At 45.6% G+C, this 18,491-nt stretch overlaps 1 protein-coding gene across 1 annotated transcript; it reads right to left on the bottom strand.

The window, feature by feature from the left end:
• Positions 1-11,200: 11,200 nt before the first annotated feature.
• Positions 11,201-17,573, bottom strand: HIF1AN (hypoxia inducible factor 1, alpha subunit inhibitor; the record flags this gene model as incomplete). The annotated part of the gene is made up of 7 exons (XM_010011896.1): positions 11,201-11,796; positions 12,954-13,064; positions 13,302-13,365; positions 13,735-13,841; positions 14,322-14,467; positions 16,176-16,324; positions 17,323-17,573. Coding segments are annotated over 7 exons (873 nt in total), but the record flags the coding sequence as incomplete, so codon positions are not given.
• Positions 17,574-18,491: the final 918 nt, after the last annotated feature.

Here is an 18,491-nt window from a genome sequence, read left to right as displayed (position 1 = left end):
ACCAAGCTGCCAATACCCTTGGGGTTTCCCATTTGGAGCCCTCTTCACTCCTCCTTCAAAAGATATTCCCTCATCAACTGCTGAGCAAGTTTGGCCATCAGATCCAGGACCTCAGGGCAATCAGTTGAGCCACCGAAGCTATAGTACTCCTAGTATTTAAGCTGCATTCCTGTGTCCCTCAGGAAAGATACAGCCAGGTGACACTGGCAAGGTGCATTTATCGTCCCACTGACAGGTAACCTTCTTCATGTCAGAAAAAGGTTAATCAGCGTACAGCAAGAGAAGAAAAACACCTTTCTGGTACTTCTGTCAGCAAAAATGATTTTCATACACTGGCCTGACATGTTTTTGTCCTCTGTAAGCAGTGGGATCAAAGCAAAAGGTTTGGAGACAGACAGCTAGCTCAGGCAGTGAAGTCCTATGGTGTAAGGTGTGAAAGATCCAAGTGCAGTTCCAGTAGATGAGAGAGCTCCTTGGAAGAGTGCAGAACAGTTGCCCCAGGAAGAATGTGGACTGTTGCAGGCTCTGCGGTAGTTTGGAAGGTTCTATCCCAGACAGCATAAGCAAACGCCTGGAGGCACAGGAGGTGAACAGGACCCAGCTCTCACTTTTTGGGAGGCCAAGCAAGCCATTAACAGGCAGTACATCCACAGCTCCCAACCTGAGCCAGGCCTGATTCACCTAGCCCATCAGTTCTGCCTCATTGCCCACATGCAACCTCTTCCAAATGCTGCTGAAAACAGCAGGCTCCTGCAGGAGGCTGGAAGGTAGCACTGGTAAGGTTCACGGGCCACCTCCTGGCTCTCTGCTCTCCAAGCACAGCCACCTTGCCATGTGAAGGAAACTTTTGGCAGCTGTCTTGTGCTGGGAGACAGGGCTTGTTGAGCTTGGCTGAGTAATCCCAGCCGCTCCTGTCACTGCAGCTGCATGCATCCTTGTTCTCCCAACCCAAGGATCGCTGCCTCGCTGAATCACCCCATTAAATTGCTAATATCTTATTGTTCTTTAAGATTTTGAAACTTGCTGCGAAACGTTTACAGATAATTTTTTTTGCCTGCAGTCACTGTGCCTAATGCCCAGTCATTGAGTGCCATATGTGTTTATATGCACTGCAATTTTCCACTTGATTACATTTTACCACAAACACTTTCATCCACTCCACAAAGACAGCAGCAACACATCCATAACGTTCAGAGCAGCCCAGACAGACAGAGCCCAGACACAAATGTCTCCACTGGCCAGGGCACTTCAGAATGAGAGATTCCTAAATCCAACCAACCCAACCTCCAATTCTGAAGTCCCCAAGGGCACAAGCACCTCTGTCACCTAAAGGAACACGCAAAGTTAGCTTCATGCTCCAGCTTTCCCATTAAGCACTGGGTACTGCTCATAAGTCTGGAACAGCTGTACAACACGGAGATGCTTATCAATAACCAAGGATATCTTAGATTTTCCTGCACAGAGGGGGTGTCCCAGGCTACAAGGACGCTTAGCACCTGAACCTGCAGAAATCCAGCAACAGTGCAGCATGCAGCACAGAGCAGCTCTGAAATTAGATCCTACACCCCTGAAAGAGGGGGCAAGTTCTTGTTCAGCCTCCAACTAACCAGGCGTAGTCCAGATTGTCTGTAGTGGGGATCACAGCTCCTGATCACACCACCTTCCCACTTGCAACTAGGCAAGTCACCTCATCACCTTATGGGTGCACATAGCACCGGGCCTGAGAACATCTGGCTCAGGGCCACAATGGTGCTCGTGCAAGCAGGCCACAGCCTTCCAGGAGAGGATGGGCAACAGATGCATCTACATAGCAGCATGACATCCCCATGCAAGCTCATTTATGTCACTGGTTGGGCACAGCACTGAGCAGAGGGCACTGGCTCAGCTGCAGTGGTGAGACCTCTGCAGCAGTGAGCTAAGCCTCAACACTGTATGCTGATGAGGCAGCACTGCTTTGGTTATGCAGTTAAACAACTCTGCCCCAGCCCTGCAATGTCCCACCCTCTTCACTGCATGGAATGGACACTCATTGCAGGGAAGTGATGAGCATTGGCCTTGTGATGATTAAGAGCTCTCAAACCACTACCATGTACCTGAGCCTGCCTTACAGACCAGCTCTGCTGACAGACAGTGCAAGTTCCAGGAGGAAGCTCTTCATAACCCTGAAGAGGTTACGAAGACCAAAGAGGCTAGCCTACAGCATCCTGCCACAAAGGCTTCTACATCAAATATAGGAGATATCTAGTTCAACCTCCTGCTTAAAGCAGGTACAATTAGATCAGTTTGGTCAGTCAAGTTATTTCTGAGGATGAAAACACCACAACTTGGGCGAGCAAAATTGAATTTAACGATGAAAGCAATCACGAGAACCCACTGCTGCACATTCTTAGGCTCCTCTTTCCATGGTTTGACCTCACAAGGAGACAAGGGAAGGCAGACAGCATTATGTTCTGCTTCCTGCTCATGGCTTGGGCCCTTCCAAGACATCAGTTTCATCACTGCAGCACTACATGATTCAAAGCCCTGAGTGCACACAATAGGCAGGGCCCTTACAGACCTAGATCTTGCTAGGACTGTTGATGATTTAAAACAGGCTTTCAGCAGTAACTGTGTTGGTTGGACTTAATTTCTGTAGATCTCATACATTCTCTCTTAAAACTCCTAGCCCTGATATAAACTCTTTTAAGACCTCTGCCATGTTCCCATATTACGTTACATTCAAGAAAGAAATGTTACCACTGGATGTAAAATGTTTGTGGACAGGCCATCTTCTGCTACTAAAGAACTACTCCCATCCCTGACCAAACGCAAGGGAGCAACCATAACTACTTCATACTGGAGAAGAGGCACTGAAGGCATTAGTGGCCACTACCACGGAAGCCCAAAGCCAATGTTCCTCACCCTGCACACATGAAAGCAAATGCCTGCAGAAAGCAAACCAGCTCAGTGAGCTTAGGTAGCAAGAATGGCCACCACTGTTCTGCCAACCACTTACTGCCTCTTGCTCAACAACGTCACTTAGCACCATCAGCACAAAATCAATATTCCCTTGAGAGAAATGCTAGTTTGGAGAAACTCAGCAGTGACCTTGGCAGAGGTCACTCCAAGACATGGGGCACCATGACATGACAGCTTCCTCTGTCAGAGGGAGCGCACACTGCCTTTTCATCTGCTGGAAAGGCCCTGTTAACTCCTCTTTGCTTTTGAGTCTTCCTGTCTTCCAGAGGTCTGGTGCAGTCAGCCCACAAGGAGGGGAAGATGTTTATTCCAGATTAATTCATTGCCCTCCCTTTGGACTTAGGAGCTGCATCAGCTTTTAGGTCTGTACCTGAAGGCCAACCTTTTCAGATGGAGAAAACAAACAAACAAGAGGTATAGGAGTGAGGTGGTTTTTCCTTAGCATCTTCACTGAACCTATCCAGCCTGCTGCTAAAACCGACTCTCATGCCTTTCATGTTCATTAGGGACTCTAGTGGTAGGACAATGGGTAATGGTTTCAAACTTAAACAGGGGAAGTTTAGGTTAGATATAAGGAAGAAGTTCTTCACACTGAGGGTGGTGAGGCACTGGAATAGGTTGCCCAAGGAAGTTGTGAATGCTCCAACCCTGGAGGTGTTCAAGGCCAGGCTGGACAGAGCCTTGGGCGACATAGTTTAGTGTGTGGTGTCCCTGCTCATGGCAGGGGGGGTGGAACTAGATGATCTTAAGGTCCTTTCCAACCCTAACTATTCTATGAATCTATGTAGTGCAAGAACTCGAGCTCATGTGGTGAATAGCAAGCAGTGATGTTTCATAAGAGGGTGTGAGCTTCTCAGAGCCAGTTAGGGGCTATCACCTGCTTGTCTGCTATTCCCAGAGGCATAGCTTCATTGAGCTATAAGGGGGTTTGGCCTTGGGTTGCTGCTTTGTCCCATCTTAAGAGGTGGCAAATTCAAGACACAGACATCTCATTCCATCCTCCCCATGCTTTGGCCTACTTGAAGAGCTGTGGAAGTCTCTAGGGCCTTTTTCCCAGGATGAGCCTCTTCACTATCTTCCAGGCTCAACTCAGGGCTTATTTACTTGTTTAATAGCAACACAAGACTAGAGAGAACCCCTTGGGTCACTAAATCTAGTCTCCTGCCTTAGGATACCTGAGCACTTTATGCAAGACCTTTACATCACGTTCCATCTGAACTCTAGTGTATCTTCAACTTCTTTTCCTTTGCTATCTCCTCCACTCCTTTATATGTTAGTTACAATCCGCAGGTCTGCACAAAGGGTTTCTAGACATTCCTAGAGGCCCTATGGTTATTCCTAGGCGTCTCCTTCCCACTGTGGAGTATATCTTCTTTCACAGTACAAGGAAAAACGGTAACTCTAGAAGTAAGGCAAGTTTCATGGTTCTGAGCGGACAGAGGATGCTGTAAAGCCTGATTAGAGTACTTAAAACGTCCTTTTGGGAACATCATGCACCCTGATCTACCCCATTTTCATCTTAGGTGGTAGAGCATTTGCAATAGCATGTACTGTGGCCCAAGAACTTCCCTGGCTGAGGTGAATGGAAGGCATCCTCAAGACAACATGAGTCCATGTGAACCATGATGGAGACTCAAAGGCAACTTCCTTCCTGTACAAGACAAAGGGGAATTTCCCAAGAATGCTTCCACATCCATCTGAAAAATCATCCCCATTCGTTTTCCCCTGATGATCCTAGCCTGCTCTTCCTTCTTCTCTGACAGCTTTTCCCTCCAGCCACTCTGTTGGAGGCTGATATTTTTCTGAGCAGCCTGACTTCTTCCCAACTGCCTTTGCACTGAAACCAAAATTTGAAGGGGAGCCTGGGGAGAGGGAAGGAGCGAAGTATGACACATACAAGCTATAGTGAAATGACATATTCATCACAGCTAATGGGGTCCCACATGGCACCCCAACTGGATGCTGCCCTACTGCCCATTTCCCAGCTGGCTCTGCTGGAGTTTCCCCCCCTGCTCCCCTCCCCACATTTCTGGTGGTGTCACTCCAAGCGAAGTGGCTGATCTGATTGGCGAGAGAACACGAGGGGTGTCAGAGAAGGTGCTCACAGACATTTCTTGGCCGCCTCAAGGAAATAAAGGCCATCGCTGAGCCTGTCAAAATGATTAATCGCTTACAGGGAATGAGGGGGAGGAGGGAGAGGGAGGGAAAAGGAAGGGGAGTAAGGAAGAGAGAAAGACAGATGGGATGGGGAGAGCTATAAACAAACAGCAAAAGCAGGAGACACAGGATTGCCTCTGTGCTGGGGAGGAGGTAGAGGCAAGGGGCCAGTGAACTGGTGGCAGATGAGCGGGTCCTTCATAGCCTCAAGCTCCACTTGGAGATTCCCGCCCCTGCTCACACCCCAGGTTTGCACCACCCCCAAATACAGGCTCAGAGAGCACTAAGGCCTGCCCTGCCAGAGCCATGTCAGACCTGACAGCACAAGCAACATGACCCTGTGACTCCCCAGCTCTACAAATCTCTGCAGTGCACGTGAGCTGACAGACCAGAACCTTATTACCTCAAATGCCAAGCAAGGCCTTACTGCCCCATACCCTCCAGCTCCACAGCCTGTAGTGGCTGGCATGTGACCTAAATACCCACTAGCACCAGTAATTCTTTGCTGCCAGAAACATTTTACCCCAGTGAAACACAGATGGTTAGGAGCAGCTTCAGAGAGACTGGCAGAGGTACTGGCAGAGGAACTTGGAGCAGAATCAGTCCATCGCCCGTGGTACTAAGCTCTCCCACAGAAAGTACCCCTTTGGCTGCTATTATAACCCGATGTGCCCCCTCTGTGGACACAGGGACTGTCATTTTATAGAAGCAAATGATTTGACCTCACCCCTTTAGCTGCTTTCAGCTCAGCTAGAGCCCTCACACAGCTCACTGCATGAGGCCAGCAGTCCTTAAGCAGCTCAGGGAGCACAGAGCATGCAGCAGATCTTGAAACACAGATTACCTACACACGCTCTCCTCCCTTCTTGGCTTCCCAGGGGGTTTCAAGTCACATCCAAAGGTCCTCCCTGTCAAGGCATTCAGTGTCAAATCCTGACTATTGAAGAAAAAAAGCACAACTGAACATCTGAGATGAAAGTCACACCTATGGCTCCTGCCATCCAGCACAGTGACATTTCCTACAGCAAGAGCAACACCCTGCTGTGTCCAAGTCTGGGCTTTGTTTACTGCAAGTTTGTGAGGTGAATTCTGACATTGACCCCACACCACCACCAGTTGCTTTACTGTCCACAAAGCACATGAGCTGCACTCCTCCAAATGTAAATGTGTTTAAAATGTTGCTGTGAATGAGGAGCATCCGTCCCCTCGTGTTTCAGAGGGCAAAAATTCTACCTGACACATCTGCCCACCCCAAGCAATGTGACCAATGATTCTCCTAACTTCTCTCATGATAAGCGCTAGATGAAAAGCCCTGTTAGATACTCTCCTGAGATGACTGTTCTCTCTTTCATTTTGAGTTCCTGTGGTGAACAACACTAGCCATGGGAAAATGCTGAAAATCCAAGCTGCTATTTGTCTGAGGTCAGAGCCATCTGGGAACAAGTCAACATGGCTTTAGCTCTCCCCTTTGGAGATATGTGCTTTGATTTCCAGTCACAGAAAGAATAATCACCCTGACAGAGACCTCCGCCTCAAATGAATGACCCAGCCTTAGAAAGACAGGAATTGGCACTGAAATCAATGAATCCAGTAAGCTTAAGTCTTGAGATGAACCAACCAGCATTACATACCCCACAAATAGTCTGTCATCCTCCCTCCCAAGCTATAGCTGTTGATCTTATCAGAGGCAGTGCCTGTTCATGTAAACAATACCAAAATGTTTAATCTGTCAAGACGCTGAATGACAGCTGTAGGAAAAACAGATAACAAATTTGGGATCAAAACCCACAAAACCTGAATAAATGCATATACTGGATTGTACATGGCTGGATGAGGAGCCAAGCCAGCAAATGACAGACACAGAAGTCACAACTGCCTTCTTTTCTTTACCTGTCATGCAGCCCATCAGAAGCCTCCTTGCTCTTGTAGGAAATTCTAGAACTACTTTTGCGTTGCTCATCCTAGTCTTTCTGCATGCCAAGTCAAGGCCCATGACTGCTCTCCTCTGCACCAGAAACTGCAAGGCTGTATGCAAGGTGTGAGAAGGAGACCACACCAATTTAAGAAGTTGTTTCTGTAGTTTTTGCTGGCAGTTTGTGGCCAGCCACTGAGAAGGAAACTCAAAGTGTTGATGGGGCAGATAGCTGAGAATCACTGAACAGCATGGGATGTATTTTGCCTACCTGCCTTCCTCCACAAGCTTTCCAACCCAGCCAAGACCCTTGCTGCTGCTCCGTACCTAGGCAGAGGGGGCTCTCTAGAGCAACAGCAGCACCCGGAGTTACGCATCTCATGGACTTCACTGTGGCTCTAGTGGCTGCCTCCATTGTCTGTGGGATATTCTCCCCCCTCCCCGCTTCCCTGCTTCTAACAAAGATTCTGATTAATGATCGCTCATTCCTAATTGTCAAATTTCTTTTCCTTCATCCTGTGTCTAATCACCAGTGACAGAAGCCATTACGCAAATGAGAGCAGACGACTTCCCACAACTGTTCTCGTTGGTAAAAGCCTTGTAATTTAAAGCTCTGATTTGTAGAGGAAAGCTGTGTTTCCCCAAGGCGTCCAGGCATCTGTTCCACTTACACTCCAAGAGCCTCGACTTCCGCTCCCTCCCCCCGCAATTAGTTCTCTGCTTGCAACAAATATTTGACTTTGTGAGGCAGTAATTAGAACTTACTTTGCATGTGTTTGTCACAGTAACAGCATCTTTTTCCCCTCTCTTTTAGGCATCACCAATGCAGAAAGCACTCAGATAGTGACTTCATGACTTCTCAGGACATTGGTAGGAGAGATGTCATCTCCAAAACAGGTACAGAAGATGAAGACCATGAACCAGAGTGAAAGGAGTTCCTCACACACAGAGGAGACTTAAGAGAAAACCACTTTGAAAAAAAACACACATGCAAAGGCAGTACCCCCTGTTGCAATTGCTGCTTTGCTTCCAGGGCTGGGATGGCAGCATGGACTGTGCATGCATCAGCGTAAGGGCCTGCCAAGAGACTGTCAAGACCATAAATGCACCATCCCCATTCTAGGATTTTAAAGAGCCGTCTTATTCATTGGTAAGAACTACCAAAAAGAAAGCAGCAGTGGTCTTGGCCCAGGCCTGCCCCTCTTTCCGAAAAGATCTGCTTTGCTGCTGAGGGTTTTTCCCCCTCAACTCCACCTGATAGATCGCCTCTGCAGTGCCGCTGTGTCTCATACTTCCTCGCCTCTGACCTGCTGGCTTCACCTTGGAGTCTGACCTGGTTTTCAAATGACAGTTCTCATTCATGTTTCCTCTGTTTCTCTGCAGAACCTGAGACATTCCTGAGCTTTGTGGTGCTAGCCATGCATATTACCTAAGAGGCATGTGTGCAACTTAAGCAGAAAGACTACAGGATCAGACTAACAGACCACTAAGGTCAATGGAACAGAATCAAGTGTGCATTCAGAGATGATGATCCCAGCAGGCACAACAGGGAAGGGCGAACACTCATGGTTACAGAAGACTTTATCCACTTGTCTTTCACACTACCTCCACAATCACCCCGTCCCCCAAGTAAGTGAGGGGACAATGCCAGTTGTGGTACCCCAAGTTCAGACAGTTGTCTCTCCCCCACACCACCACAACATCCTTAGTCTTTATTCGGTTCTTCCCCATTTGACTACATATTAGAAATTTATTCAGATACAACCAACATTTCACCGATGGTGAGATGCTGAGATTGCTGTAGAGTTAATATGACCATAACATAACTTGTGTCTTTAGCAGGTAGAGAGGACTCAACCACCCAAGGCTGCTAACATACAGCAGAGGTACACAGAGGCGGCCTCCTGCCTAAAATCTACTTGACCAAAGTACGAATTGTATAAAGGACAACACGGAGGACAAGATATCCCAAAGGATAAGCAACTGATAGAATACATTAGACAGGATTGTGTAGTTTGCTCCATCATTCTGTCAGTGACCAGAGCATGGTGTCACCATTCAAGTCAGCAGGGAGGGAAATGTGTTTCCTTCTCACAAATTGCTTGTTGACAGGGTTCAAAGATACCATCTTATTCCCAGCTTTGGGTTCAGGCTTGGAGAAATAGTATGGGGAAAGTTGTGAAGACACATGATAATGCAATTGGTATTGCTGTTTTGAAGGCACAGCTTGAGCCCAGCAGCTTTCACCAGTGAAGAACAGCAGTGGAGTTACTAGAAACTACTGAAAGGTAGCTTTATACACACACATCTCTTATATAGCTCCCCTATACAGCCACTCACAAAATAAAAGCCACAGTTTGTTGTTCAACATTGGTTGTATTTAAGAACTACACTTCACAAGGTACCGTGTGTTTGTCACACCCCACCCTCTGCACACACACCCCTAGCAGAGAACACACACAGCTTCCCAATACCATGGCAAGGGGCATTGAAAGCAGAAGGTGAAAAGGGAAGGGGTGGGGAGTCAGTCCATCAGTGCATTGTAAATGAGCTTTCACGAAGTCAAGTGCAGCAAAACCTGTTCACTTTAAAAGTTAAACCTTTGGCAAATAAAGAAAAAAAAAAAAAAAGGATCCTAAAGTACCATTCTCTCTCCACATGGGATATGAACTCCCATCCTGAGCTTCAAGAGTTGATGGTGTCTAACAAGTAGTACTGGAGTCTACTGTGTGTTAATAGCACAGAGATGGGATTTCATTTGAGCATCTTTTAGCCAAGGGCATGTGCCCAGGATTCCTGGGAAGGCCTTGCTTTTGGCAAGAGTCAGCAGCTTAGCCTTCTTCCCCACCTGCCCAAAGGCTGAACATTGATAAGCATCCAGCTGAGTGACCTTCGTCTGGGTCTAACCACAGCTCTGGAGAGTCTGCAACAAATAACATGGCAGTCAGACTACTCAGTGACACAGACATATTTCTTAAACAAGGACCCTGCAGCTGCCAATTACACTTCATTTGTTCTGACCTGTAAAGCAGCCAGAAAACTAGCCAGTGGGACCTCCTGTTTGAGAAGCCTTTCACCTTTGTGCAAGACAAGCTCCCTGCAAATGGTGCATGAGCTGTTCCACCAAAGGATGGGACGTGAGGCCAAAGACGGAACACTCCTTGAGTGCCATATTCTCAATGCTTTTATCAGAATAATGTATAAACAAGCCCCAGAGAACAACAGGGGAAATGCTGGGAAGTCTCAACAGAACAAATTCCCTGCTATTCCCTCGATGAGATATACAGGCTATGAAACAACTTCTTCCACCTCTAGCTCTTCGGACCCATTACAACGGCATCGAACATACAAGACCTTTGCACCACCCCCTAAACCAGGGACAGCAGTGCAGCACACCTCAGGGAATAAAAAGCCAGCCTCCATATGAGTTTAAGGCTTTTGCCTGGAAGAGGAGGAGAAAAGCAAAATCATTTTTGAGGGTCATTGCTGAGGACTCTTAAACAGGGCTCGTCTCATTCTTGTGCCTTGGTCTTGCCACTTCCCAACCTGCCACGTCAAGTCCCGAAACACAAAAAGGATCAAGATAAACTTAACCACATTGAAACAGAAAGCCCTGACCTCTTCCACATGACTATACCAGGAAGGGAACCACACACTGGCAGGGAATTAACTGATGGACAGGAGCCACACAACATCACACAAACACGCGCACCTGTGTGCAGCCACACACACTTGAGTTCTTGCAGTTTCAGTAAAAAGGGCACTTTCCCATGTTACTCCAAGGAGCCAGCACCCCTGGTGGGGAGAGAAGGGAGGCTCTGTACCTATCTGATGCTGCATTTTGACAGTTTAGCTTGGCACCCGTGGGAATTTAATTTGAAAATGTGGCTTAATCATTCAAGACTTGGAGAGTGCCCTGCATTAATGCATCCCTCTTCATAATGCTATATCCCCCTTCAACCACACTGCTGCTTCAGAAGAATGGGAAAGAAGCCTTCACTCCCCAGAGAAAGCTGTTGGAAAGGAGGTTTATCTAGACTCCTACAACACATGTTATTTGGAGAGCATAGGATTTGGTGCTCATACACTAGATGAATTCAATCTGATCTCTACCCTGTACTAAGTCCAAAGCATGGATGTCTTAAGTTGAAATCTAATCATTTGCCCAGGTGATCATCACACAGAGGCTATCTCGTTTGTTTCCATTTTACGAAAAGGTGCCAGAGTTGAGCATGGACAGGTCCTCTAACAACAGAGGACCTTTAAACCTATAAATTCCCATCTTATATCCACCGCAGGCACCAACACATAAACCCAGCCAGGAGGTCCAAACCCCATGAGGCTGAGGAAACAAGATCACGCCTGGTTCCCCTCCAAGCTCTTCTTCAAATGCCTGAAAATCCTGAAGTAACACATCCAAATGCCAGAAATCATGCTCCTTGTTGTGGCAAACAGGGCAGAGGGAGAAAAAAAGAGTTACTGAGCATGAATCCAGCTTCCAGTAAGTGCAGACTCTTTCTTGGGAAGTTCCGTTAAATGAGAATGGAGGATGAATGGGGTACTAATGGTTTTGCAGTTCCAGTAGCCCCCTTTATTGTACTGGGGCAGGGACAGGTCAGGAAACCCATCAGTCTGTTAAGTGCTGCGTGCAATACTAGCGCTCAGTATCTTCCATTGCTTGTGAACAAAGCAGCTCCAACATCAGTCACCCGGGCAGCCAGGCATTAGTCATACCGTCCCTTAATCATCATATTCAACAAGGGACCCACCTGTTCAAAGCAAAAACAGATCATTAGCTGGGACAGACACACTGCAACAGCAGCTGCAGAGCTGGCTCCCTCTGCATCACATCACCTTATGAGCTGAGCAGCCCAGGGCAGAGGATATCAATGCACAAACTGAACCTAAGGTACACCAATCAGTTTTGAAGTATCTTCTGCAAAAAACACTGGGACACCCCTGAGCACACCCACAAATACCCTACCAAAACTGCAGGGTTCTCTGCCAACACCCAACTTTGTCACAGAAACATTGCATCACCAGTATTTGAAACTTTTTCACTTCCCACCCTAGATTTGTGATTTCTCAGTAGATGCTATTAAAAGGAGCCAGTAGTCATCAGGGGTTGCTTTTTGCAGGGCAGAGAAGGAACATTCTTACTCACTGAATCCTCTCTGGTCCTTGGGGTCACTTGGAAGGAAGGCTAGGGCTGACGATTTTGCTAAGGTTTTGTTTTCAGTCAAGACCACTCCCATTTCTCAGCATTGCCTGATCACTGAGGTAAGTTCAGCATGCTATGGCAGTAAGATAATCTCAGGGGAGAGGCACGATGCGTGCACCAAAGAGGAGTTCCTGAACAGTGGTAAGGGTTACAGACCGTGAAAACATTTCTATTCACATCCAGAATTTCCACTTTCAGATGAGCAGGAGATCTTCAAAAGCATACTCTTAGAACTTCAATCTGTTTTTCTGAAATACCATCTGGTTAAAGTTGCAAAGAATTCAGAGATAACTGAAGCACATGGCTTAACAGAAGAGATTTCTCTTATTTAAAGAGATTTGGATTCAACAGGTAAAACAGTTTTGGCAAACTCTGGGCATTGTTGTTGCACAGAAGGCTAAGCAGCATTTGGGAGCAACACTTCGCTGGCAGGACCCAAAGCCAAAGTACACCTTCCCCCACATACAAGAACAGTTACTCCATTGTAGAGGTCCTCTCCAGAATTATAATTTAAAGAGCTTGCCTTTTTGCAGCCAAAGGACCTTCTGAAGACAGCAGGAAGAACCATTCACAGCAACAGAGCAACCCTGCTTTCTCCTACCCTCACTGTGACACCTGCAGAGCCAAATAATTGGCATCTCGAGTTCTGCAATAAGCCATAATGATTTCAACAGCAGTGACTGTATGGGGTTTTTTTTTTGGTACCTCTTGTGGATTTCCTAAGGCTTCTCCCAACATCTTCTCAATGTTCCTCATTATCGCCACTTTCTGATGAGCCTTTAAAGGATACTCAATTCTCTTCGGGGTTGGGGCACCCTGAAATAGCAAAAATAGCTCATTGCAGCTTCCTGAATTGGAAGATTATTCCACCTTCTCCCAGCCACCCAGTTCTTCACATAACACTCAAAAGGAACAAAGTAGCTTTCAGCTTTAAAGCAAAGGATTTGGTACAATTAAGTTCTCACATTGACAACATGTGCCAGTACATATCTACCTGAAAAAATCCCCTGGGACAGAGCTATCCAGGCTGCGCAGGACGGTGCTTGTACTCACCTTGTACCAGAAGTTCACAGTGATGGTAATCCCGCCATTCAGGAGAGACTCAATGTGGTGCCACCTGCATGGAAACCACACAGAAAGGAAAAGAAACTATTGCTGTAGCTTAGAGTGAAATACCTTGGATGGATGAGTTCAGACAGCACTAGACAAGCCTTGCCCTATCAAGACCTTGGAACTTCTGGAAAGCTCTCCTTATGAAAATACAGATCCTCTTCTTGTACATGTTAGTGGAGTATTTGCACAATAACATGGTGTCAGGAAGAATCACCACTTCCATCTGACAGACAGGAAGCAGAAACAGATTGGCCCAACTGTAATCATACTTACTGAAGAAATCAAAATTCTCTAAGAGCCAACCCAACACTCTTAAGCAGAAGACATTTTAAACCTCTGTTTTCTGGTCACTGTGTCCCACTATCCTTCTTACCAGTACATAGGTATGTATAGCACATCCCCTGGACCCACCACCGTCTCATAGCCAACCACGCTCCGGAAGTTTGGGAATTTCTCATAGTCGGGATTGTCAAAGTCCACCTAACAGAAGAAAACATTAAGAAACTCAGGAGAACTTCCTGCAATGACAGTCCTCATTATTGGCTCTCAGTATTAAATCATCCTGATCTTCCCTTATTGCTTTTACGTTCCCGTTCATGTCTGAACTCCACTCCCCAAAGTACCACCAAATTAGACAGGAGTCCTGCAATTTGTCTGAGCATATCTGTTTGACCAAGCGATCAATGAAACAGAAGAAGGAAGGTAGTAACTGCAGTCCAGTTGTCCTGTCAGTACAAGATGTTTACAGCCCTAGCACTTGCAAGTCAGAACCAGACATATACAGAAACACCACTAGAACTATCCTCAGTGTATTCACCCGTTAACAGATCTGAACATGCATTTTGAAAAAGTTCAGCCAGCGGTACGTGGCTTCAATTCCAGTGTGGTTTCCTCCCACCCAGTATCTTCACAAATGGCCTTTTTTTGGCATGGAGCAGAGAACAGATCTGCTACTCTCACCTGGCTCTGTCTGTCGCAGGGATGGTGCACAGGATAAGGGTAGAGGCATTCAAACTGATCAGGAGGGAACAGGATACACCTCTTATAACCCTTAATCTGAGCAAAGAAGTTCTGCTGCTCATCATAGTGAGCTGGTGTCACATTCCCTATAGAGAAAAGATGATAATCAAGGCACTCAATGTACAGGTATGAAAGATGGAAGCGAGTTATATTCCTTGCTAAAGACAGCAAATACACTTCCACGTATTCTGAAAACTAAACAAGGAAAATGACCACAGGAACATTTCAAACTGATCACTGTATCAGTCAGCCTTTATTGAGCAGTTGCTACTCCACTTAATTTCCATTCTAAATCCATATTCAGCAACTTATGCTCTACAGGATTGGGATTTCCAGCTTGTTACCATGAACAGCAGATGGTGAATGTTGACTGGAAACTTTTTCATAAAACACTGTTTAGATGACTAGTTGTGGAACGGACTTTCAAAAATTATTAGTCTAGAGAAAAGGAGTCCATAGCCCAATTTTGGAAAAAGCCACAGCAGTTTTGCAAGAAAAAAAGTAAAGAAATTTCTTTGTCACTGAGCTCCCAATAGGAGCAACTCCTCAGTATGAGTAGCAGTTCCGAAGCTTGGCTGTCACTAATAGATCTTGAATTCAATCAAACCTCTAAATACAGTGGTGCATTTTGTACCCTTCACAACTACATTTTTCAGGATGTTTGCCAATTCGGATATTCTTTGAGCTTGCTCTTCATATGCACTTTCACTGAAGAGAATTAAGATAACATTTATCACCATAACTTCCCTAAATAGATCATACAATCGCATGCTCATGTAAAGATGCTCCTTCTTCTAGCATACACTGGTTCAAGATCCCTTTGTTCTTGTGCACAAGCTGTTGATAACAGGATTTTAGTAATCACGTTATGACCTTTAGGAAAGTGTTGGTGCAGCACTTTTACATTCTTTTCTCTCAGTTAGTAAAAGAAGTGGCAAAGAAACTACCATAAGCTGAAAATGACTTGTTGCAAAGGGGAAAAAACATCTGCTGTGAGAACTGAACAGTCAAGAATGGCTAAGTAACTACAACTGGAATACTGTAGCTGGATGCAACGGCCATGTGATTATAGGTCATCCCACTTCACAAAACTGTACACCCCTTACCCAGTTACTGAGATTGCTTTCTACTTGAATGCTCTTGACAACAGTGTAGTGGTACCTCTGAATTCTAAGGCACCTGCCTACGAGTCAGTCTTCACATGGATTTAGAACTCCAACTTCCAGCTCCCCAGTGCCCTCTAACCTTCTTAGAGGAAACTCAGCTCTTAACTGAAAGAGAATTCCTCCCCACAGTGTACCAGCTCAAATAAGAACAAATGGTTCACAGAATAATCAACATTTCCTCCTGAGTAGACATTAGACATGCTAAGAAAAAGCCCAGAAGACTAACTCTGCCCAACTTGCAAACCCTTTTGCATTTTAAATCTGTAGACTCTGAGCATTTTCCATGTACAGCATCTGAGGCATTCACACAATAAACAGGTCTCAGAATATGATCAGCAATTACGAAAACCACAGCTTTACCAGCATCACACAGGGCTTTTCCATGAGCAGACTGAATCCATGCATTCACAGTATACCCCTGGGGAAATTCAGGCTATTTCTTTGGTTGTTTCCACTCTGTAATCCAAGTTAAGTTGTGACATCAGTCCACTCCCAACCCAAAGATTTAAACTGTCTGTTCTGAAGGAACACTTATAAATTAATGGAAATTCCATCTGAAAGACTTTCTGGAACAGAAATATAGAACTGCTGACCAAATCTTCTCCCCAGGCCAGAGGAAAATGCTTACCTTCCATGCCAATAAGAAGCAAGTTAGAAGTCAGTTGACCCCAGCCACGTTTCCCTTGCTGCTTGTTAATCCAATTCCAGTTGAAACCAAGGAAATCCACCACAATCTTCCTTCCAACTGTGTCATTGAGGGTTTGCTGCAGATATAGCCTGTATTTTCCCAGAGATAAGCAGAAATCAAGTATCAAGCTTTGTAATGAACATGAAGATGTATCTCTGCAACTCTTTAGACAGATCTCAAAACAAAGAGACATAACTTCTCAAGATTCTGTTCTATCACCACATACCATAAACACCTGCGGAAGGAAAGAGTTTCAAAAAGTCCACAAACTTTGCTGAAAGACTTCCTGGTACAGAAGTGACCAGAACTCAGTTCTGCTTGAATGATCACAAGGGGAAAAGGTCATTTTAGAGCAAGAACAACCTCTCAGAGTGCCAGAGGAGGAAACTGTAAACAGACTGGCCACTCTCAAATACCAAACACACTCATGAAAACCCCCCAGATAAATGCTACCACTTTAAATCACCTGTGATAAGAGTTACCCCTTCTACCAGAAATGTGTGAGGGCAAAAAAGGGCTCAGGAAACCCAGCACATTTCAGTATCGAGTTACTTTAAAATCATGGTTTTATTTAGACATAGAGAATCAGCGGAATCAAACATTTCGATTAGCAACCGCAGTATTACAGACTGTCTGCAATGCTGGAAGAGAAATGCATTTTTAAGCTCAAGGACTGCCTATTCTTTTGGAAAAAGCACACCCAAAGCTGAGAAAGAAGAGAAAGACACAGAAGACAAGTGGACACAGGCACTGAGTTGCTTCCAATTAAGTATCACTAAGCCCCTCTAAAGGGCTCATGGCTGATAAAAGTTCACTGAGGGTTTAAGTACAGTTGTCAATAGTTATATTCTGTAAAAATGTGAAGCTCCTCTCATTAACTTACAGCTGTTATTGGTGCAGGCCATCACCACCACCACCAAACACACAGCATATGTGCAACCCTTCCCATCTTTCTGAAAGAGGGTTAGCACCAGCTGCCTTGGTATTCTGTAAAACAGGCTGAGTGCCATAGCCTGTACCTTTTCATCAGATACCATACTCTGCCAGAAGACCTGCAGAAACAGAAAAACCTCCACATATCACTTACCTCTCAGCACTTCCTTTTTGTTGAATTTCTTTGAGTCTATCCACAAACTCAGCAAACTTCATCTCTTCCCTGCTTGACTTAGGCTTGAAGTTCTTAAAATTGGCCATCTTCTTCTCATCATAGTACAAGAACTTGTGTGTGCTGGCACTATACACTGAGAAGTCCCCATTGCCAATGTTTTCCTGGAGGTAGTCCAGGTCCCACTTCAGAGCAGGATAAACCAGATTTGTATCTGTCAGCACCACTGGCTCCTGGAGAGAAACAGGAAGTCTATTGATTCAAGGACCTCTTGAACTTGAGAACAATCACATTCATTACTGCAAGCATACTCTTGTTGAAAACAGGGAATTGGAAAAGGTGTTTATAGTAACTGGATACCTTGGTTTGGGGAGTAAAATCAAGCAAAACACACTTGGAAGCTTTAAGGACGTGGTAGCATGCTCCCACAGAAAACTCCTGGTAGTACTGGGACAGATTCCGCTATCTACTTAGTTAATCTCTAACGCATGAGGTTAGACAAACACTAGCTGGGAACAGGTTTTGGCCTACTTGATCCTGCCACGTAGCAAGGAGACACAGTAGATTCTGCTGCTCATGTCCAGCCTCAGCTATGAAAGGGTAAATACTGACAGAAAGGTATCTCTGAATCCAGAAACAGCATTCATCTCTTTTTGATCAGCGGATGGCAGACAACTTTCAGCCACCAAAACCCTGACATCGTCCCATCTCTTCTACACACACATACACAAAAAAACCCCAAACAAACCAAACCCTCCACAACACTACAAAAGGAAGAGAAAGGACATCACCTATCTCCTCACCCATATGTAGTTAACAGCCTAATGCAGAAGGACAGCTGTTGTGTTTCCAAGGTGTGCATGCACAGCTTTCCTTCTTGCAGGCTTTCTTTAAAAAGAAAATCAAATAGCAACATAACCAGAATGAGACAGAGCTTATCCAGAGCCAATGCAAGACCTGCTATTTCAAGGCAACTCTCACATCTGTGGCCACTCTTGCTCAAAACATAACAAACATGTTCCCACACACAACATTTCCACGGTTTCCATCCGGACAACAAAGCACTTAAAGCAAACGATTCCTGTAACTTTCACAACTCAACTCCGCCGCACCAGGAAGAAACGTCCACTAAGAGGAACGGGACCGTGGCA

The sequence above is a fragment of the Nestor notabilis genome, unplaced genomic scaffold, assembly GCF_000696875.1.
Source record: "Nestor notabilis isolate BGI_N333 unplaced genomic scaffold, ASM69687v1 scaffold36503, whole genome shotgun sequence".
Lineage (NCBI taxonomy): Eukaryota > Metazoa > Chordata > Aves > Psittaciformes > Psittacidae > Nestor > Nestor notabilis.
Note: the sequence above shows the minus strand (reverse complement) of the source record. Positions and strands in the feature narration are given on the sequence as shown.